At 40.9% G+C, this 23901-nt stretch overlaps 1 protein-coding gene across 1 annotated transcript in view; it reads right to left on the bottom strand.

Moving 5' to 3' along the window:
- The window catches only part of SLC25A21 (solute carrier family 25 member 21), a 536203-nt gene extending 516619 nt beyond the window's left edge, over positions 1-19584 (bottom strand). Inside the window, exon 1 of the mRNA XM_062205252.1 lies at positions 19226-19584. Within this exon, the coding sequence (XP_062061236.1) occupies positions 19226-19295 (70 nt within the window). The 5' untranslated portion in view covers positions 19296-19584. The remainder of the gene's footprint in view (positions 1-19225) is intronic.
- Between the last annotated feature and the right edge of the window lie 4317 nt (positions 19585-23901).

Below are 23901 nucleotides of genomic sequence, written 5' to 3'. Positions count from 1 at the left end.
AGTATCTGCATCTCAAACACCCTGCTCCCTTCCTCAGGTCTGATAACATTTGCATCCATAAAGTCCTTTGTTTCAGACCTTCAAGAGAAGTTTTTCTATTTACATCCAAAAAGCCCTTTGTTCCAAGAGGAGCAGAGGTGGGGAAGCAAGACCCATCTCCTTAAAACCCCCAGCCTCAAGTGGACTGCGCGCTCAGCTCTCTGCATCTTTGCTGAGTTGCCCACCTGGCCTGGCCTGGCCAGGTGTACTCTCCACTCACCCATGCAGCCCCCCCCCCCCAGTCTGAGGGACTGGGCACTCTCTCTCAGGTCCTGTCTGGAGAGGTGCCCATCCGTCCTTACAGATGTTCCTTCTTAATAAACCTTGCTATTTTACCTCCCACTAAAAAAAAAAAAAAAAAAAAAAAAAAAGAATGGGGCACAGAGATGTTAAACTGCCTGCCCAAGGTAACATAGCTAGTATGTATCAGAATTGGATTTGCTGCAGGACAGTAAACTATCAAAATTCCCACAGGATAGCATTTGCTGTCTTACCTCTATTTTCTTTGTAAGGTAAACTTCACTGTTAAGATACAAATGCCTCTTGCTGGGGTACCTTTTTTTTTGTCTTTTTTGTTGGTGACTTCAGTTGTACTCACTTCCTTCTCTAGCTCCCATGGTATACTAGCTCCTATGGTATATATAAAAGTTTGTCAACTATGTAAGTCTGTTTTAAAAACCATATAATTCCCAGGTCGACAGTGTGGCATAGCAGGTTAAGCCTCTGCCTGCATTAGAGGTATCCCATGTGGGCACTGGGTCAAGACCTACTTGTTCTACTTCTGATCCAGCTCCCTGTTACTGGCCTGGAAAAGCAGCAGAAGATGGCCCAAATGCTAGGGACCCCAACAATCACATGGGAGACCTGGAAGAAGCTCTGGGCTCCTGGCTTTGGTCTGGCCCAGACCTGGCTGTTGTGGCCATTTGTAGAGTAAACCAGTGGATGGAAGATCTCTGTCTCTCTTCTTTCTCTGTGATTCTGCCTTTCAAGTAAATTAAAAAAAAAAAATCTTAAAAAAACCTACATGATTACAAAACAGCTCACAAGTATACACACATACACACAAATGAGCTAAAAACTCTTCGAGATACCACAGTAAAAATTTAATACACAAAAAGAGAAATTTAAGATTAGGTTGCCATGACTCACTGAGTAAGTGCCCTATCACATGACTGCCACACTGTGGGACCTGATCTCCCTAAGGGAGTATAGGACAAGTAGAAATATTGGCTGTAAAAACTACCACACAGTGGCCTTTGAGTTTCAGTAAATAATCCTATCACCAAACAGTAAACATCTCAGCAATCAAATACTCTAGTTCTTTTTTTAAGATTTATTTATTTATTTGAAAGGCAGAGTTACAGAGAGGCAGAGAGAGAGAGAGAGAGAGAGAGAGAGAGAAAGCCTTCCATCTGTTGGTTCACTCTCCAAATGGGTGCAATGGCCGGACCTGGGCCAATCCAAAGTCAGGAGCCAAGAGCTTCCACCAGGTCTCCCCACTTGGGTGCAGGTACAGGGGCCCAAAGACTTGGGCCATCCTCCACTGCTTTTCCAGGCCATAGCAGAGAGCTGGATTGGAAGTGGAGAGCTGGGACTTGAACCATTGCCCATATGGGATGCCAACACGGCAGGCAGTGGCTTTACCTGCTACATCACAGTGCTGTCCCCTCTAATTCTTAAAACAATTTCTGGAAGCTAGTGTGGGCAAAGAAACAGGTCTACATTCACACACAGACAAGGTCCAAGAAGACAAATATCCAAGTTTGCAGAATTAATGAGACTTATGGTTCCTACAAGTATTGTCCATCCACGATACACTACTACTCAGATTAACCAAAGCAGGAAAACTAGGGCCCTCTTGCATTTCCTTTCTTTGAGGCTAGGAAGAATAAAAGGACAGTGCATGGATCTGGGGTTAAGCCTGAATTTGGCGGCAGATTATAAAAGCAATGATTCTCCTCTTCCCTGGGTATAGGGAAAACTGTAGCAACTCTTGGAGAAAATCTCCTTTCTTGATGAAAGTTCAGATGTTTTCAAATTAATGAATGATAAATTTAAGAACAGAGGTGAATTTGACCTTTATTCATTCAACAAATGTTTACTGAGTACCTGTCCTATTCCAAGTTCTATTTTATGTAATAGTGAGATAGCAGGGCACCAAATAGACCAATATTATTCTCCTCAGGGAGCTTACAGTCTACTAATATAGATAAGAATAGCATATTTTAATACCCATGAGTTCTGCAAAAAAATCATGAAAAATAGAATTAAAAACTATTATGTATTTTCCATAAACTTTTTTGTATATCATTTTTTACACCATTTATTTAACATTTAGCAATATGTTTCCTATATTTAAATAAACATAGCGATATTTTCCTATATTTAAATAAACATCAGTGTTACAGGTCAATAAAATACAAAAACTAGAATATTTGCTTTGAATTTAATATGTGATTATTTTCTTAGTGATACAATGTTAATGAAATGTATATTAAAAGTATGACTTCTGTCACATTTATTTAAAGGCAATATGTATGGTCACATAAACCTGCATAAACCATAACAAAATAATTCAGGTATTTTCCAATTTAGAAATAGTAACTTGCTAATAACCTGTGCATCCTAATGACCACTGCAATCCCCATTTTCTCCAAACTGGATGCTTCCTCATTTCCAGCTCTTCGGTTCACACTTGTCTTTTGGCCCTCTGCTGCTTCACTGTTCACCATCCATCCATCCATCCATCCATTTCCTCATTGAACAAATATGGGCCAGGAATACTGCCATGAAAACCTCTAGAACAGATTTGTGCTTGGCCCCTAGAACCAGAGCCTGATGGAAGTTGAATGACATTCACTTCTATTTTTTTTTTTTCTTCAGCCTCTCAATACTTAAAAAGTAAAGAAATGGGCCGGAGCTGTGGCTCAATAGGCTAATCCTCCACCTGCGGCGCCGGCACACCGGGTTCTAGTCCTGGTTGGGGCGCCGGATTCTATCCCGGTTGCCCCTCTTCCAGGCCAGCTCTCTGCTGTGGCCCGGGAAGGCAGTCGAGGATGGCCCAAGTCCTTGGGCCCTGCACCAGCATGGGAGACCAGGAGAAGCACCTGGCTCCTGGCTTCAGATCAGTGCAGTGCGCCGGCCGCAGCGGCCATTGGGGGGTGAACCAACGGAAAAGGAAGACCTTTCTCTCTGTCTCTCTCTCTCTCACTGTCCACTCTGCCTGTCAAAAAATAAAAAAAAAGTAAAGCAATGCCAGCTAACGTGGTTATTAACATGGGATTTATTTAAATTATCTGCATATCACATAGTAATGCTTTTAATGCAAACAATCGCAATGACAAGGGCAATGACTTTATGTGGAGCCATGTTTGAGGAAAATGTCATAGGTTTACATGTACGAAGCCTTCTGAATGTGAGACCGTATTCTAATGGCCCTCAGGGTCCTACCTGGCTTCTTGTCCCTCTTCCTATCTCAATGCCAAGGAGAAACCACTAGCATATATCCCAGATGAGCAACTCTGTCCTATCCCCCACCACTTAGAGCTCTTAAAACTGCCGGGGACACTGGCCTCAGAAAAGCAGCAGAAGCCACACTCGGACTTAGGGTTCTTACGTGCTGCAAGGCTCAGGGCTCCTATTAGTGGTAATTTATACGTATGTAACAGGGTACCAACAAGAAGACAGGCTCGGATGGATGCAAGGAGGAAGAAGAGGAAGCAGAAGGAGGAGGAGGGGGAGGAGAAAGAGAAAGGTGGAGGAGAACAAGGACAAGAAGAGAAAGCAGCAGCAGCTCTTTGTGGCTTTCACACCGTTGTTCTGGGGGAAGTGCACTCTGATCTCAGACAACTCACTGAAAACTACAACATTTTGGAACGCAAACTACACATTAGGGCATTATATGAAACTGTACTCTCCTCACACATGGTAAAAGTATTTATTTTTTTCTTATTTGTTTTTCCTCCATATGGTAACTGTGACTCTCCTCTTTTGAATTCAACTTCCCCATAAAAGTGGTTTTACAAAACTGTGTCATCCACTTCTAACTTATGTAAATAATGGGAGCAAATAGCTTCCTTTTTTGAGTTTACAATACAAAATGCTTCTGCATTAGTGGCGCACTAGCAGCAACTGTGCATCTTACAGTGGTTTTATGTCATGCATTCCTTTATAAAGGGGAAATCACATTGTTTAGCATAGGCTCATTTTCACTCAGATACATCTTCAGTCAAAAATGCAAAATTTTATTTTCAGCACTCCTCCTACCAGAAATGTTCCTGCACTAAAATGCTATGAAAGAGTTAAAAGTACTTTGGCTTCTAAGTCAGAAGGTCTTTTCTTTATCTCTGCCACATTTATGACTGTTTAGGCAAGGATATAAGCAAAACAGGTCTCAATGGAATTATACTGCTTTATAGCAAATGCTATTTGAATAAAAATATATTTATTATGTAGTTACTATATTTCAAGTACTGTGCTAGGCCGAGAAATATAAAATAAACAAAACCTGGTGCCTACCTAAAAAGGGCCTCAACTCTTTGCAAGACTTGAAAAATTAATAGATCTAGTATCATCTTTTAAGTTAATCACACAAAAAAATCAAAGAAAATTAAATTCATTGTGAAAAGCATCCTTGCAAAGTGAAACATAATACTACATTTTATGTATGCATACCAATGAAAACATAAGTGCAGATAATACTGCATAATAGCTACTTAAATACCCACTATTGAATGGATAGATGATTCATTTTTTAACTATAGAAGATGGAAATCCAACAAGAATCAGATATAATTGTCATCTTTGCTTTTTATAAAACTTAGATTCCAGTGTCTCTACTTTTCTCCCTTTTCCTCCCTTCCTTATTTCTCTGTTCAATTTCTAATCTCCAGCAAATTTTCTACTTCTGGAAACAGAAAAAGATTTTAGCACCTCTTGATGTCTGATTAGGAAAACACAATGAAACTAAATTTCTCTGTAAAAGAAATTTACAGATATGCCTTACCATTTTGATATCACCATGTTTTGATATCACATGTTTCTACCTCTACTTTAAAGAATATAAAATGTATGTTTCCTAGTGCTAAAATCTGTTTTTAAAAAATCACTTACTAGACTTTCATACAGTCTATCTTAGGTACTTTCAATAATTGTCCTAAAATTCCACATATTATATATATATATATACACACATACACAGACATATATATATGTCATTAAGAGAGAAAGAAATAATGTGTTTATTTTAGCAATCATTTTAAAAATGTTTAAGACATGAGAAAGTTATACTGCCATCTTGTGGTGCAAAGTTTGTGTACAGAAGCAGGCATGTCTAGTTTTTCTCTTTAACACAGTACTGGTATTATTAATTTTTTAAATTTTCACATTTGGAAACTACATGTAAGAAAACTATATTATTCATATATATATTTACACATATATTCCCTTTTCTTATGCTAGAGGTCACTAGATTAAAATAAGAAATGACATTTTGAATAGCTGCTTCTGGCACAAAAATAAAAAGAATGGGATTTAGCACTATAGCTCCTGCTCATAGAAGCTAATAATGTACCATTCTGTAACACACACTTTAGTCATGAGAATTTTGGGAACCAAATTTACAGAATCTAGGATTTTCAGATATATACAAGCAATTAATATAATGTTTCTGCTAGTGTTATGAACATTTTTTAATCCAAGAATCTACTTAAGAGTCCAAAGCAAGACACAAAGAAAATAAATAACATAAAATAAAAAGTTTTTCCATCCCTCTTCCCTACTCATATATACAAACCTTGACAAGAATCATAATAGACTGGAAAAACTAATTCCAAAAGTACAACTCTTTATATTTTTCAAGTGTAGAATCCTCTAAGATCTATACAAGGTACCTGTACCGAATGCTTTTCAATGATGGAATCTAATTAGAAAATAACACATTTCTAGATCAAACTCAATCTGCACAAAGTTTCACTTAAAAAAGAAAAAGTAAATCACCACAATTATAGGAAGACAGCGCCATCTAAAGGTCCACACAAGTACACAATGATGATCTTGGATTCCAATCTGAATGCCCACGGTAATCATAGCGATCTCCAATTAGACTTACTACTGGCTTCTCATCAGAAACTCCACAGCCAAGGAAAAAATGGAGATATAGTCCAAGTCTTAAGAGAAAAAAAAACTGTCAACCCAGAATATTTTACCCTGCAAAGCTCTCATTTTATGAATGAAGATGAAATAAAAACCTTCCATAACAAACAGAAATGGAAAAGAATTTGTTACCACTCGTCCAGCCTTATAAAAGATGCTTAAGGATGTGCTACACACAGAAACACAGAAAGATAGCCATAATTAAGAAAGAATGTAAAGGCAGACATTCTCCCAGGAGAAATACAAAAGAAATCCAAAATAAACAATAGGAATATTTATGGAAAATGGCAGGACCAAGTCATTAGTTATCAATAGTAACCTTGAATGTAAATGGCATCAACTCTCCAGTTAAAAGATACAGACTGGCTAAATGAAGTAAAAAATAAATGTACTACTCTCAAAGGAAACTCCAAAATAACTCTGCTGACCCTTAGATCTCTAGAGGGGATCTTACAAATTATCCCAAAGCATTTTAACCTATCTCTATAATAATCTTCTGAAATAATAATGATAATGACAGCTGCAATGATAATGACAGAAGAAAACACTATTTCTCACAAATGTTATTACTGATTTGGTACACCTCATGTACCATAAAGACCCCATAAATACTGGTAACTTGTAGTGATCCATAAATTTGTAACATTTCAAGAAATACTAGTCTGTAGGTGAGTGTGTGCTTGTGTGTGTGCTCTCTCTTTTTCTCTCTCTCACTCTTTATTATGTAAAACTTTTTGGACTCAATTGTACTTCAGATGTTATCCAATTCTTTTGACACATTTGTTCATTCTTCTTTCTCTAAAAAGGAGGAAGTTATGGGGCTGGCGCTGTGGCGCACCGGGTTAACACTCTGGCCTGAAGCGCTGGCATCCCATATGGGTGCCGGTTCTAGTCCTGGCTGATCCTCTTCCAATCCAGCTCTCTGCTATGGCCTGGAAAAGCAGTAGAAGATGGCCCAAGTCCTTGGGCCTATGCACCCCTGTGGGAGACCCAGAAGAAGCTCCTGGCTCCTGGCTTCGGATCGGCACAGCTCCAACCATTGCGGCCATCTGGGGAGTGAACCAACGGAAGGAAGATCTCTCTCTCTCTCTCTCTCTCTCTCTCTCTCTCTCTGCCTCTCCTCTCTCTCTCTGTACCTCTGACTTTCAAATAAATAAATAAATCTTAAAAAAAATAAGGAAGTTATATCTTCTCTCTAGTAGTCCATTCCAGTTTTTAACAGACATTAAACTTACTTTACCCTTGCATCCAAACTAAAGTGACCAGATTCATACAAAGAAAAAGGCACAAAACAAATATATCTCATGCAACTTAAAATGCTCTCCTTTTTCACACAGAGGCTCCTTTTGTTCATTGCAGGGTTGTTCTTGCTCCAGTGAGTCACTCCAAATGTCACTTAGTTGTGTAAGCATACATTTAACAATACATGAGGGTTAAGGTTTGAGTCATTCCTAAACAATTGCATGTAGGGGATGGCAAAGAACAGATGTCCCCAGAGATGCCAAAGGAGGTCCCTTCTGGATGAAATGGAGAATTTCATATAACTGAGGTTTGGCAGTTGTTTAAAGATTCTTTGAAAATAACCTACTGTGCCATGGCGCAGTAGGTTAATCCTCTGCCTGTGGCACCAGCAGCCCATACGGGTGCCAGTTTTAGTCCCAGCTGCTCCTCTTCCAATCCAGCTCTCTGCTGTGGCCTGGGAAAGCAGTAAACGATGGCCCAAGTCCTTGGGCCTCTGCACCTGCATGGGAGAACAGGAAGAAGCTCCTGGCTCCTCGCTGCTGGCTTCAGATAGGCGCAGCTCCAGCCATCGCGGCCAACTGGGGAATGAACCAGCAGATGGGAGACCTCTCTCTCTCTCTCTCTCTCTCTTTCTCTCTTTCTCCCTCTCTCTCTGTAACTCTGACTTTCAAATGAATAAATAAAATCTTTTTAAAAAAGAGAGAGAATAAGAAATGGCCTGCTGCATGAAGAGATTACTATGTTTGTTCATTGGTACTCAATGAACTCAATGGGGCTGCTTACCTGGTTTCTCATTGTGCACACTATGAAGCAGCTCATCGCAGGTGAATGCACAAGATTTGAAAACAAAGAGAGTAGTTTGGGTTCATTCTATGTTACCAGGCTTAAGCAAGTTACTTAATTTCTCTGTCTTCACTTTCCTCATCTCCAAGAAATTACAAATTAATACACATGATTTAAGCAAAGTAAGATACTTTGTATATAATAAGTAGTTAATAAATGTTGGCACTCAAAAAGGTAAGATTTATCTTATTAGTTATTATTCATCTTATTTAGTCACTATGATAATAGGATATGCCCACCCAAACACCCAAAGATGGAAGTTCATTTATGACTTAAGATGGCATAAGTAATCAATGAGAAAGACTGAATTCAAAACATGAATGAGTAAAATAATACAACAGAAAATGATATTTGATTTGATCTAATACAGTTTATATATATACTTCTGAAACATCTTTGAAAATCATTAGAGTTCACTTAACTCTCAAGTCTACATTATTTCTATTGTATACATTAGAAATGTGAGTCTCTAGGACACAGATAAATTGAAGAAACATCTGGGAGTCACTTCCAAACAGATATTGAAGCTAAAGAGTGGATGTGCTATGGGTGCAAGTTCAAGTCTCAGCTGCTCCACTTCGATCCAGCTCTCTGCTATGGCCTGGGAAAGCAGTGGAAGATGGCCCAAGTCCTTGGGCCCCTGCAACCATGTTGGAGGCCCGGAAAAAGCTCCCGGCTCCTGGCTTTGGATCAGCTCAGCTCCAGACATTGCGGCCAATTGGGGAGTGAACCAGAGGATGGAAGACACTTTCTCTCTCTCTCTCTCTCTCTGCCTCTCCTTCTCTCTCTGTGTAACTCTGACTTTCAAATAAATAAATAAATAAATATTAAAAAAAAGAGTGGATGTGCTTGTTTAGGGAAAAAGAAGGTATGGAACAGAGAAATGAGAATGCTGTAGAGTACCAATTTTTAAGGAAAGCGAAAGAGGAACCTGCAAAAAAAAAAAAAAGTGGTAAAAAGTGATCAGATATGAAAAAGGGGTTGAAAATCCTAAAGAGACAACTTTAGGAGAAAAATTGACCAGATATGTGAAATTCCACAAAGATTAAACAAAATTAGGAATGAAAACTGGCAGGTAACAGTTTCACCTGAAAAGTAAAGCGGATGGATACGCCAGTGATGTCAACTTGAAGTTTGAGTGAGAAACTTCTCATTGAGGCTGACAATGAAAGGAAGGAGGAATACAGCACCATGGCTTCAGGGTTGGGCCTGAGTCTGAGGAACAGCATAAGGAGAAAACCACAATAGAACGCCTATTGTGAGACAAATTGTGTCCCCCAAAAGATACGTTCAAGTTTTAACCTCTGATATCTGGAAATCTGACATCATTTGGAAACTGGGTCTTTGCAGATAGAATCGTTAAGATGAAATCACATTACAGTAGGCCTTAATTAAATGATTAGTGTCCTGATCGGAAGGAGGAAATAAAAACCCGCACACCGGGACACATAGCGAGAGAAAACCATGTGAATATGAAGGCACAATGTATCCACAAACCAAGGCTCACCAGCCACTGTCAGAGTCAGGCGAGGCAGGGCATACATCTTCCCTCAGTGCCTTTAGAAGGAACCAGGCCTGCCGACACCTTCATTTGGATTTCAAGCCTCCAGAAACGCGAAAGGGTAAATTTCTATTGTGTAGGCCACTCAGTTTGTAGAATATTGTTCTGGACAACCCTAGCAAACTAATACAATGCCTATAGATAATAATTAAAATACACAGATCTGATAAAAGACTTATAATGTGTATAAACATGACTACATTAAAGTACAGAAAGAATTGGCACAAATAATAATTTACATATTTTAATGACTTGGAAAATAACTGTATGCCAACTTATATATAATATATATGATAGCAACGTAAGAATGAAAGCAGAAGCTGGTATTATGGCACAGCCAGTTAAGGGGCAACTTGCCATGCCGGCATCCCATATTGGAATGCCAGTTCCAGTTCTGGCTCCTCCACTTCCTATCCAGCTCTCTACTAATGCACCTGGGAAAGCAGCAGCGAATGTCTCAAAAATTTGTGCCCCTGCCATCCACATTGGAGACATAGAGTTTCTGGCTCCTGGCTTCAGTCCTGGCTGTTGTGGCCATTTGGGGAGGAAACCAGTGGATGGACTCAATCTCTCACTGTTGCTCTCACTCCGTGTGTGTGTGTGTGCGTGTGCGTGTGCGTGTGTGAGAGAGAGAGAGAGAGAGAGGATGCCTTTTGAATGAAATAAATCTTTAAAAAAGAATCAAAGCAAAAGGAAATTGATAAAAAAAATCAGTTTAATTCTAGGAATTATAAAAAAATCTAGTAATTGTAATACTCATAGAAATACCTTAACCTGGTTCCTTCATTCATTGGCATTTTGGAGATACCACCTACTTAAATCATAAAGACGTCTGGAAATGATTTGAGCATCTCTTTTCAGTTTAGCTTCCCACAATGAAAGGTGATACATGAACAAAAAGACAATCATTTGTCTCCCACTCAGAAGGTGGCAGAATTTAGATCTGAAGGTGTCTTTTTTTTTTTTTTTAACATGACCTACTGAATGGTCACAACAGAACTAAGTATTGGTGAAAAGAAATGTTATCAAGGGTGGGTGTTTGGCACATCAGTTAAAACCCTGCTTAGGATGCCTGCCTCCCATATGAGAATATCTGGGTTGGAGTTCCAGTTTCCTGCCAGTGTGCACCTTGGATGGCAGCAGGTAATGGCTCATGTGGCTGGGTCCTTACCACTCATGTGGGAGACCAGGATTATGTTCCTGGCTCCCAGCTTCATCCTGGTCCAGCCTCAGTCATTGTGGGCCTTGAGAAGTAACCACCTCCCCACCATCTCTCTTTCTCTCTGCGTCCCAAAGGAAAAAAATTAAATACATAAAAAAGAAAGGGGCCGGCGCCATGGCTTAACAGGCTAATCCTCTGCCTTGCTGCGGTGCTGGCACACGGGGTTCTAGTCCCGGTTGGGGCGCCGGATTCTATCCCGGTTGCCCCTCTTCCAGGCCAGCTCTCTGCTATGGCCCGGGAAAGAAGTGGAGGATGGCCCAAGTCCTTGGGCCCTGCACCCGCATGGGAGACCAGGAGAAGCACCTGGCTCCTGGCTTCAGATCAGTGCAGTGCGCGGGCCGCAGCGGCCATTGGAGGGTGAACCAACGGCAAAAAGAAAGACCTTTCTCTCTGTCTCTCTCTCTCTCTCACTATCCACTCTGCCTGTCAAAAAAAAAAAAAAAAAAAGAAGAAGAAGAAGAAAGAAAGAAAGGAAGTGCTGCTGCAAACATCAACAGCTTAATGACTAGAACCCCCAGACATATTTCTCTCTCTAGAGCAGGGACCTAAGAATAATGTTCTGTGGCATGGGCTTCTGATACTCACTCATTAATACAGCAAAAACCATTTCTGTGCACCTACAGTGCTATACTCTGAAACACCTCGTTCTCGATGCTTGGAGATGTAGTCGGGGCGGGGGTGGGGGAGGGAGAGCTGGTTTAATGACTTGTTCCTTAAATGTTATGTAAAGTTTGCTTCACGTTTTATGTTGATTGAATCATTTACCTATGCAGGGTACTTACACTTTTAAAATACCTTTTCGGGGAAGGAAAGCAAAATAAGACATCCTTGGCAATGCAAATATGCAATTTATATTTTATTTTATTATATTTTAAGAAAAATCCATATTTTGTAGAACTAGATTTTCTGAAAGACAAGACTACATTTTAATTAAAATGCATCTATTAAAGGTATTTTATAATTAATTTTAGCAATAGAGTTGCTTCCTCCTATGGGGCTGAAATAAGGGGGATTTTTTTCTCTCCCTAATTACCCAGATAATGGGTTCCAGCCTCCCTTTGATGTGTCATAAAGGCTCACCTGTTTCACTACAACCTGCTATTTATTATCAAACAATTACAGTTTCCCAAATCCTGAATGTCTAAAGGTGCCATTTACCCAAATCACATGTGTGTCCCCTTTGCACCCATTCTCAAAAAGAATTTTCCTTGATCAAAAATTTAACTTTGATTACCCCCTGGTGCATCAGCCCTTTTATTACCTAGTCCAAATTAAAATCCAGAGAACTTCTAGTATACATACTATTATGGCATTTCTTGTAACTATATTTTAGCTGTTCTGTTAGGGTAAGAAAAGGTAGACATTTATGAAAAAAATGTAGATATAGAAGATTAGGAGTTTAAAAAACAAAGATTTGAAATTATTCTATAGCTTGTTATTCTCCTTGGAATCCCTCCCCATTAGAATAAGACACAATTAGCATAAACTCACAGATAATCTCCCAAAATTCTATCCATGAATCCTAGGTTTTTCTTCCCACAAAAGGCCTGTCATTTCACTCTCATTTGACTCTTTGAAGGTGATTAATGAGATTATACTGCACAAAGTACTTGAACTGTGTCTAATGTAAAATTGAGAAACTTCTCTACAGTTGATTAAAACAACTTCAATGAAAGCAATGGACTCCAGAGAAATACACAAAATAAAAACACAGTAAATGATAAAGACATGGTGCGGTGTGGGCCTCCCGATACAGGGGCCTAGGTTGAGGCTACAAGAAGAAACAGCAGCCTGGAAAATCAGAGAAGTAAAACAGCATCCAGCCAGCACAGTGAACAGGTATGTGCCAATGGAGGGGAACAATGCTCCAGGAATATTCTGGGTAGGACTGACTGAGTTGGATGAATACTAGTGTAGAAATCTGGAGGCAGGAGGAGGGCCCTGGAGTTGCCATTGTGGAAAGGAATTCAGTACAGACTGGGTCTAGCGGTGACCTCAGAAGGAAGCCTGACTGGTGCTGGCAAGAGCAGAACCTTCCTGGAAGGTTCTGAGGTTGCATGCAAAAGCCTTACGAGGGTCTGGAGAGAATGTCCACTGTGTGGGCCTGAAAGGATCCTGCATGATGTGAGACATACGAACAACTCCATGGGCACACAGAAGGGCTCAAAGTATTCCTCAGAGAGAACAGTAGGGTCTGAGATGGACCCACGCTCCTGGCTCTAAGTCAAAGTAGCAATGAGTGCTGACAGTTGGAGCTTCTTAAGAGCCCTGGTGATGTGCAGACAGAATAATGATGTAACACACAGTGGCTGTCCAGGTCAGGGATCTTGAGAGCTCTGACCACCGTGGGGCAATTATGTCAGCATAGTAATCAAGTTTGCTGCTAATCTGTTTGGTTTCTTGGTGAGAAATAGAAAAAATGTGCCCCAGGCGGACACATCTGTGCTATAGGACACACAAATTACAGAACAGGGCATGAGCTAGATTTCAGCACCTACTTGCCCCATGGCTAGAGCCGTTTTTCAGTTCATAATCTGCCCAACTACATGTAGAGGTCCTAGATAGAGTATTAATAATTAAATTTTCTTCTTGCCTAAAAGCTACCCCTGTACCTATACAGATGTGAAACCATCTGGAGTGAACAAGATACCAATGAGTAGAAAGAGTGTAAGAATTCATATACAAAGGCATAGCAAGTTATGCCTTTGCCTGTGATGCCAGCATCCAAAATGGGCGCCAGTTAGTGTCCTGGCTGCTTTCCTGCCAATCTATCTCCCTGCTAATGGCCTGGGAAAGCTGCGAATGATGTCTCAAGTGCTTGGGCTCCTGCTACCCACATGGGGACCTAGAAGAAGCTCCTGGCCCCTGGTTTCAGCCTGGCGCAGCCTCAGCTGTTGTCGTCATCTGGGGAGTGAACCACCGGATGGACGATCTCTCTCGCTGTCTCTCTGTCTCTCCCTTTCTCTGTAACTCTGACTTTCAAATAAATAAATAAATAAATCTTTAAAAAGGAAAATAATTACTTTAAGGAACATAAAATAATAGAAGCTAGAAAGATAATAAGAGTTGGTAGACTTGACTTGATCTCTCCAACTTCTAAAAAGCCTGGCAATGGGAATGACATTTTCCTTGTCCCTTCCCTATCTCTGATGTCCTGCAGACATAGTTGCATGCTTGTGCGATCATGGGCATCATAATCATCCCACTGGTGCACCATTTTCTTCACCTGTAAACAGGGGTTATAAGAGTGTTCACTTCTGATCCAAATTCCTACTAATGGCCCATGAAAAGCAGCAGATGACCCAAGTGCTTGTGCCCCTGCCACCCATTTGGGACACCCAGAAGAAGGTCCTGGCTCCTGGCTTCGGACCAGCTCAGCTCCAGCCATTGTGGCTATTGAGGAGTGAATCAGTGGATGGAAGATATCTCTTTCTCTCTCTCTCTTTGTATTTGGCTGTCTCTGTTTCTGTAATTCTGCCTTTCAAATAAATAAATAAATCTTTTTAAAAGTGTTAAAAATAAAACAAACCAAAGCCACTTCAGGAAAAAAAAAAAAAGAGTGTCTACCTTTGGAGTTGTGACGAGCATTAAAAACATTAATACATGTAAAGCTTAGAACTAGGCCTGGGCCGGCGCCGCGGCTCACTAGGCTAATCCTCCGCCTTGCGGCGCCGGCACACCAGGTTCTAGTCCCGGTCTGGGCACCGGATTCTGTCCCGGTTGCCCCTCTTCCAGGCCAGCTCTCTGCTGTGGCCCGGGAAGGCAGTCGAGGATGGCCCAAGTCCTTGGGCCCTGCACCCCATGGGATACCAAGAGAAGCACCTGGCTCCTGCCATCAGATCAGCGCGGTGCGCCAACCGCGGCGGCCATTGGAGGGTGAACCAACAGCAAAGGAAGACCTTTCTCTCTGTCTCTCTCACTGTCCACTCTGCCTGTCAAAAAAAAAAAAAAAAAGAACTAGGCCTGGCATTTAGTATTTACCTAATAAATGTTTGTTTGTTCTATTATTTGCACCATTCATGTGTTAATGAGAATGTTAAAGCTGGATGGAGCTGTAGAGGCCATCTGGGAAACATTTATGCAGAAAACTGTATTCAAGCTGGGCCTAGGAAAATGGGTAAGATTTCACTAGAGGCAGAAAATAGGGAAAGACCTTCCAAGCATTGGGAACATAGGTGAAAAGGTACAGCAACTTTCAGAAATGTTGAGTAGACCTATTTAGTGGTAGCAAAGGGAATGTGCAAAAGTTGGGTAGAAAATAAGCCTGAAAACTAAATTGAGAGTACACAATAAGAAGTACAGAATTCATCCCACTCTCGCTGGTCATTGGTGAAAGCCAAGCAAACTTCACTCATGACCCTCTGCAATCTGACTTTGGCCCTCTCACTTGATGAAATCTCATTTCTCAAAGGTCTTCTAATACAGTGCTAAAACACTTTACAAGTCAACAACCTGGAGACTCCCCAAAATGTAGATTCTGATACAGTATGTCTGGATGATACCCAAGATCTTGCATTTTATACGTCTCCAGGTACCGACCGCCACATGCCTTCCTGCTGCTCATCCATGGACTGCACTTTGAGTACCGGGGACCTAATCCAGTGACTTCTTCTTACTCTCATTTTCCACAATCTTGGGTTCTGCTGGTCTTCCTGAAGTTCTCATCACTGACTTCTATGACTCTCTCATTTGACTCTCATACTATTACTTGAAGCTGAGAATCCAGACCAAAACAAATAATTTCAGTGAAAACAAGGGACTTCAGGGAAAATGAACAAAGTAAAAACACAGTAAGCCACAAGATATGGTGGGGTGTGTGCTTACTAGATACCAGGGATTAAATGTGTAGCAAAGAGCAACCTGAAAAATATGGGAAATAAATCAGTGTCCTGCCAGCGCAGCAATCAAATTCAAGGCACATGGAGGTCAACAATGCTCTAGGAAACATTCTAGGTGGGACTGGCAGATTTTGATGGATATGAGAGTATGACACAGAGGCTGGAGGAGGGTTCTAGAGTAGCCATTGTGGAAGGGAATATAGTGTGAACTGGGCCTAGGGGTGCTCAGGAGGAAGTCTAACTGGTGCTGGTAACAGAGGAGCTTCCTGGGGGTCAAGGGGACTTTGTCAGCAACTCTGGGAGGTTCTGAGGTTGGAAACCAAAGTCCTCAGGGTTGAGGAAAATGATCACTTGAGTGAGCCTGAAACACTAAGATCACAGACTTCTGTGTTAGAAACCAATACATTTTAACCCATCTTGCCTTCATCACACAAGGCAAAGGTGCGACTGGTAACTATAATAACTATGTCCACAACTCAAGACCAAGCTTTAGTTATGTAGTATCCAAGCAACTGTGAATGTACCTCTTTAATCTTTTAAATGCAAATATTAAAAACAATTTTCTAATAAAATACAGGCATATTTCATTATAGAAGACAACTATTTCCCCCATCTTATGATGTTTCTAGTTTCTCTGAAAAATATCTCCACTGAGAACCCCACTCTACTTGCCCCCAGTCCACATAGAGATTGGCTATAAGTGACTGGTGCTGAGATGTGCCCCTGCCAATGCTGGGTTATCTGAATCTTTCCTCTTGTCTTGGACTATCTCCAGAAAACAGAAGTCAAGGGCATGAATTCTCAGAAGCTGTTGGGGACTATGTTCACAGAATGCCCTGTGATTTCCCTAAGTAGAAGGGAAGATAAACAGTCTGGGGAGGAACTGCCCAGTGGCAGTCTTCCTCCTTATCTTGAGGAGGATTGTACAAGGCCAGTTTTCCTCCATCTCCCTAGTTTCAGCTGAGCATGAGACTTTCCACCTTACATTATAGGCAAAGTCTGTAAAACAACACGACTGTGGTATGCAGGTAGCTCCTCAACAACAGAGTGACCCACCACTGATACTATCACCCAGCCTCTTCAGAGTTGTCTGGGGTCGAAGGAGCAAAGGGGACTGACACTATTATGACTTGTAAACCCCTGAATCCATTAAGACGTGTTTACTCCTTACCAGGCAAATCTGTAGAAGTATGGCAAGCCATCTTAACTCTAGCAGTAATACTCATAGGCCTATTATTAGTCACCACCTGCTGCCTGGGGAATAATTTGCCACTTGACAAAGAGAAGTAAAGGATAGAGAGTCCCATCTCAGTGCTCTAATCCTTAATTCCAGTTTGCTTCAGGAATGCACCTGATTTCCATGAGGTATCCTCCTATTTTTCCAATAAACCTCCCCAGTTTCTTTTCTTCTCCTTAAAATGCCAGAATGTACACGTATTCTTGACCTTTACAATCAAAATATCATATCATACACACACACACACTGCTGCTGCATTCAATGATACTATCAACAATCAGAACTTCAGTGGCTGATATTAAAATCCATTTTCTTTTTATTAAAATTCTACCTCTCATATTGACTCCTTCCTGGTCCTTTACCTAGTATATATAGTCTGCATTTATTACAGTGCAAGAAATATAAAGTTTTATGGAAATGCTTTTGGCCAAGTATTTCACTATGATGCAAGTATTAATTATTCCCTTTTATCAGTAATTCTATAATACAAACTATATAAATCACAAATGCCATTATTTTTAATATCTTATAAATGTCCTAATTTTTATTCTTGTTACAATGATAAGAATATATGATGGAATCACACAAAATATCTATGTCAAATATTCACTATCCAATGAAACACTTTAAGTAGGATAAGAGTTGGTCCACTTTTAACATTCTTTGAGTTCAGCTGTGCTTAATAAGTAGTATAAAAATCTAAAACAATATAAAGATATTTGTGAACCATCAGTCATAGCTTAGGATGTTGATCAATTAGCCTCAATTCCCTTTGGACCCACTGTTTTCTTTAATCAGCACCATAGAGCGAGAATCAAGCCAGTTAGGTGCAGCCTACAGAATCTTGAACATACAGGAATTTGACCGAAAGTGATGAATAAATTGGTATAAATTCATCACCACTACTAGGAATCAACTGGAGAAGTAGGCAGTGGGGCCACTGACATCATAATGTTATATAGGTAATTTGCAATTATCCATAAGATATTAATGTCCCGAGTGTCATAAAAATGAAATATCTTCAGGAAAGTATACAGATACATAAACAACAAATCTGGGTGCATGGGGTAGCCCTCAGGTGAAAGTACTTCATTCCATAACAACCAATCAAAATGTATAGTAATCCCTTATAAAAAGACTAAATTTGCTTAAAAATTAATTTTACTAGTCAAAATTAAACATGAGACATCTTCTAGTCATTTCCCTAATATAATTTATTAGAATTACCATAATATAATTTGCGAAAAGAATACCTACATTTGTAAAAAAAAAATTTTATGATGATAAGCCAATTATGGTCATATTGCAAATACATATTTAGAATAAAAATGCAACAGTACGTACGATTAAATTTTCACTCAACTCAAATTTTATATTATAAAACAGCTTACAATTCATGCACAGAACATACTCTCATGGCTAGTAACTTTCTTCAGTCACTTTTACTAGTGATTCTTTCCAAGTTATAACAGATTTTTTCTAAAGGTTTTCTTGCCATGGAATAATTCTCCATAAACTTACATGAGCCCATTATATCAAATGTGTTTATATGTTAACACATGCACTTAATTTTAAATGCCTACTTAAGGCGCAAATATTCCCCAAGCAAACACTGTATGCTCTGAGAAGCGCTGTGGCGTCCTGACGTAAAAACTTTGAGAGGCGGCATTTACGTCAGACCTGAATTAGTTTGGAGCAAAGTCCACAACTGATAGCAAACCAAACTCAGACGGAACTGGATCATCTTAAGTAAAATAGCCAGCAAGGAAAAGGGGCTTCCTCAAAGTTGCAGGCCCCGGGGTTGCGTCCCTTGCTTTTTCCAGTTAGGAACTGAGAAGGCCTGGAACCCGAGAGTGGCTGGCTCTGACGCCGGGGCCACTTTACCTGAGGCACCCGGCACCCGCCGCCCGCTCCCGGCCGCCTTTGCTCTGACGCTGGCCCGACTCAGTCAACGTGAGGGGAGCGCGGGATTTGGAGGAGGAATGCAAGCAATACTTCCGCTTAGAACTTGTTTGGGAAACGTTTCGGGAACACGCAGTGGAAAAAAAGCGCCTAGCCTCCGCCGGCGGGGAGGAACACAACGACCTTACCAGCAGAACCACCGGCCACGATCTGCCGAGAAGCCTCGCGCACTAAGCCGACTTCTGCCTTGGCCGACATCTTCGCCCGGCGAACTCGCCGCCTGAACGCCGTCCGCACAGCCTCTCCTGATCCGGGGAGCCGGGTCTGGCTGCCTGTGGGGCTACAATCGTGCGACCGCCTCAGGCTGCTGTTCCGGCTGGGGCTTGCGGCGGGATTCCCAGCGGGTCGGAACCTGCCCCGCTGCGCTCCTGCAGGGCGCGCCCTGGTTCCTGCCGGGGTTCTCGGCGCGGGGACGCTCCCTGGAGCGAAGACGCGCCGAGGGGGTTCAGTTTCCCCAACGCACGGATGGGGCTTGGTCTCCTAGATTGGCGCCCACCCGCTTCCCTATCAGGAGCTTCCTGCGGAGTTTGTCAAGCTGGACGGCCGCCTCTGATAAGGCCAAGTGCCCGGGTCTGGAACTCCCTCCAAGGGCAAGGCTGGGGCGACCGTTGCCCTCCAGGCAGGCCAGAGCCCAGTGCAATTGAAAAGCTGGGACAGGTGAACGAATTCCTCAGAGTTAGCTGTCCTGAAATTGTGGACTGTAGCAACGAGGTCAAAGCAAATCCAGTTTATACTTATTCTACAAAGGAGTTAATATAGTACTGCTTTACCAAGAAATAGCTTTAATTTAAGAAAATTTATCTTATACCTCGTGTACTTGAGTTTCATTTACTGAAAGACAAAAAAAAAAGGCTTGCTGACAAATGTCTCTTCTATACCAAGGACACAGGTTTTCATTGTGGTCTTAGTACCCAGCAGCATCAGCATAATTTTGTGATTTTCTTAGGAAATCAAATTTATGGGACCTATCGACCTACTGATAGGGCCTAGAAACCTGTATCTGAACCATTTGTGAACCACTGACCTAAATAGTCAAGAACAGGGCATCGTGGCATGCTGGCCTAGCCAGCTGCTTGGAACATCTGCTTCCCCATATGGAAGTGCTAGTTGGAGCTCTGGCTAGTGTGCTTTGTCTCCAGCTTCCTGTTAGTGCACCCTGGTAGGCAGCAGATGTTGGCTTAAGTGCTTGAACTCCTGCCACTCAAGGTGGAGATACCTGGCCCAGCCCTGGCTGTTGTCAGGCATTTGGGGAGTGAACCAGAAGATGGAAGATCGCTCTATTGCTCTGCCTTCAGGTAGATGAGATGAACATTAAATAAGTTTTTTTTTTTTTTTTAAGTTCACAGAAAATACTTTTTAAAAATCAGAAACAGGATCTTCCTGTGTAATATCTATAAAATGTTTGCTTATTCTTATTAGCTCAGTTATAGTAAGACAAAACAAAAATTCTAATTTATATTATTTTTAAACCACAAGTTGCAAATGCTAAGTATGAGAGAAATATGATTATGAAATTTTAGAAACATATCTGCCACACCCCTAACAGGCAGCAGATGATAACACCAAAAGAATTGGAAAGCTTTGAAACCCCTATTGTCATTTTTTTTTTTTTTTTTTTGACAGGCAGAATGGATAGTGAGAGAGAGAAGACAGAGAGAAAGGTCTTCCTTTTTGCTGTTGATTCACCCTCCAATGGCTGCTGCGGCGGGTGCATTGCGCTGATCTGAAGCCAGGAGCCAGGTGCTTCTCCTGGTCTCCCATGCGGGTGCAGGGCCCAAGGACTTGGGCCATCCTCCACTGCCTTCCCGGGCCATAGCAGAGAGCTGGCCTGGAAGAGGGGCAACCAGGATAGAATCCGGCGCCCCAACCGGGACTAGAACCTGGTGTGCCGGCGCCGCAAGGTGGTGGATTAGCCTGTTAAGCCACGGCGCCGGCCCCTATTGTCATTTCTTAAACATAGCATTTAATATTTATTTTGTGCCATATAAATTTGCCATTCTTGAAGGTCAAAAAAAAACCATTGAATATCAGCACTTTAATATTGCTCTACTTAATATATATCATGCACAACCAGATGTACAGAATACAATCACTTGGTTTCATACTTTATTTCTTAAACCAAGCCATTAAAGTTGATGATAATGGCAGGCATCTACCCTAGAAGTTAAGATGCCCGAGTGCCATATTTGGGTACCTGGATTTGCTGTCCTGCTCTGGACAGCTTCTGACTCCAATTTCCTGTTGATGCAGACTCTGAGAGGCAGCAGTAATTTCTCAAGGAATTGGATTCCTGCCACCCACGTGGAAGATCTGAACCATGTTTCTGGCTGCTGGCTTCTTCCCAGCAGTAGTGGGCCACTGGATGTAAGTGCTCACTCTCTCCCCCTTTTTTTCTGCCTCTAAAATAAACTGTTTTTAAGTTGCTGATAGTAATAGCTAATTATCAGAATTATTTAAAGAGTTTGAGGAATTGGGGAAATGTTATGTGATCAGATATGCAAATAGTTTCTCATCTTTGATTAAATATTTGATTGAAATTGCTAAGTTTGAAAATGTGTACCAAGAAATATAGTTTCCAGAAATTTTTTTAATTGTTTCCTTTCTTTTTTTTTTTAATTTATTTATTTGACAGAGTTAGTGAGACAGAGAGACAGAGAGAAAGGTCTTCCTTCTGTTGGTTCACCCCCCAAATAGCTGCTATGGCCGGAGCTATGCCAGTTCGAAGCCAGGAGCCAGGTGCTTCTTCCTGGTCTCCCATGCGGATGCAGGGGCCCAAGTATTTGGGCCATCCTCCACTGCCTTCCTGTGCCACAGCAGAGAGCTGGACTTGAAGAGGAGCAACCGGGACTAAAACTGGCACCCATATGGGATGCTGGTGCCACAGGTGGAGGATTAACCAAGTGAGCATGGCGCTAGCCCCAGAAAAATATTTTGATTAGATAGAATTAAGAGCTTTTGAGCAACATCTTTCACTATCTTTAATAATTAAGTATAAGGGGTCAGCACTGTGGCATAGCCAGTAAAGCTGCCACCTGCAGTGCTGGCATCCCATATGGATGAGGGTTCAAGTCCCAGATGCTCTACTTCCGATCCAGCTCTCTGCTATGGCCTGAGAAAGCAGTAAAAGATGGCTCAAGTCCTTGGGCCCCTGCACCCGCATGGGAAACCCAGAGGAAATTCCTGGCTCCTGGCTTCGGATCAGCTCCGCTCTGGCCGTTGTGGTCATTTGGGGAGTGAACCAGTGGATGGAAGGCCTCTCTTTCTGTCTTTCTCTCTGCCTCTGCCTCTCTGTGGCTCTGCCTTTCAAATAAATAAATCTTTAAAAAAAATAAGTATGAGGTCTTGAGTACAATATAGAATCTCTTATTCTTTCAACAAACACTGAGAAGCTATTTTATACTAGGCATATACATATGTGTGAGAATTTCAAAGCTCATAGAAACTATTTCCCTCATTTTTCATTGCAGAAATTTAGTTTTCTACAGTCACACCAGTAATAACAGTATAGTTGGAATTCCATTAAAGGATCCCTTCTGATAGAAGTGGGATTGTAGATTTAAAACATTAACCACAGGCTGAACAAAATAGATCTGCCACAAAGAAACCTAAAATAATTAAATGCTCTCCAAAATGTATTTCATGTGTATAAGTAGAGAATCCTTAAAGTTAAAAATAAAATGGCCACAATAACTAAACGCAAAGACACATTAAGGAATCAAATTCTACATAAATTCACTGAGAGCTTACTAAGTGTAAGCATATATAAAGGAAATATTAGCAGCCAAAATCCTTCCATCATGGATGTGTAAATTAATGAAGGAGATCCTACAAGCTTGCATTGTAAGTAAAATGTTGCCTTTACTAAATTATTTCAGGAAATGCAATATTTTCAGGTCAAGATTTAAAGACAACCTATTGACATCATTATCTCTATATGTGCCTTTACTTCTGAAGATATTATCCTGAGAAGGTGAGTGTAGGTTTGTGGTCTCACTAAGACTTTAGCCTCTCAAGTCTTTCTTTGGATTCAACAAGACAACTAGCAAACATCCTTTCAAATATGCTGTAAATAAAATTTCTTCCTCTTTTTAACCTCTCTGATCTAGAATAGATTTCTCTGAGCAGTAAAAGAAAAGCTGGATATCACGTGTAATTCAGTAGTACACTTGGAATAGTTCAGATAGGGCCTAGGCCTTAGAACATTCTGGAATCAGCTAGGTTCATTCAAGAGTCAACAAGTGCCTACTATGCTGAGAGCTCTGATTATGAAATATATCTCTGATATATAGCTGAATTTGCCCATGGAAACATGGGACTGCTAGAAGCTTAGCACTAGGAAACAATGGTAAAGTCTATTTGACCTACTTTTTGAAATTCTGTAGACTTAATCCATCATATTGTTCAATTATCATTTTAAATAATGCTGTAACGTACTAATAGAGCAAAACTGCTGAGGTATCAAGCTTATAATTTAAAAGTTATTGATTTGTTTGGATTATCTTAGTTAAGAAATACATAGTTTGCAAAATGGCTGAAAATTGAACCTTCAGGAATCTTAAAGTACCCACTGCATTTAGATCTAACAATTTCTTCAATGTCTTTTGGAATAAAGTGGGGGTCTTTTTAGAGAGGGTACATTGAATCAGCTTTTGTACAAGCTTCCGTAACAATAATTGTGGCTTATACATGAAAAAAGATTGATTTCTCTGTAATGTAATAACCCAAAGTCAAGCCAACAGTAAAGCTTCAGCTAACATAGGGAGAAAGGTAAGAAGGATAAAGAAAGCCCTGGAAAGTAACAAAC

Source organism: Lepus europaeus, chromosome 11 (assembly GCF_033115175.1).
Source record: "Lepus europaeus isolate LE1 chromosome 11, mLepTim1.pri, whole genome shotgun sequence".
NCBI lineage: Eukaryota > Metazoa > Chordata > Mammalia > Lagomorpha > Leporidae > Lepus > Lepus europaeus.
Note: the sequence above shows the minus strand (reverse complement) of the source record. Positions and strands in the feature narration are given on the sequence as shown.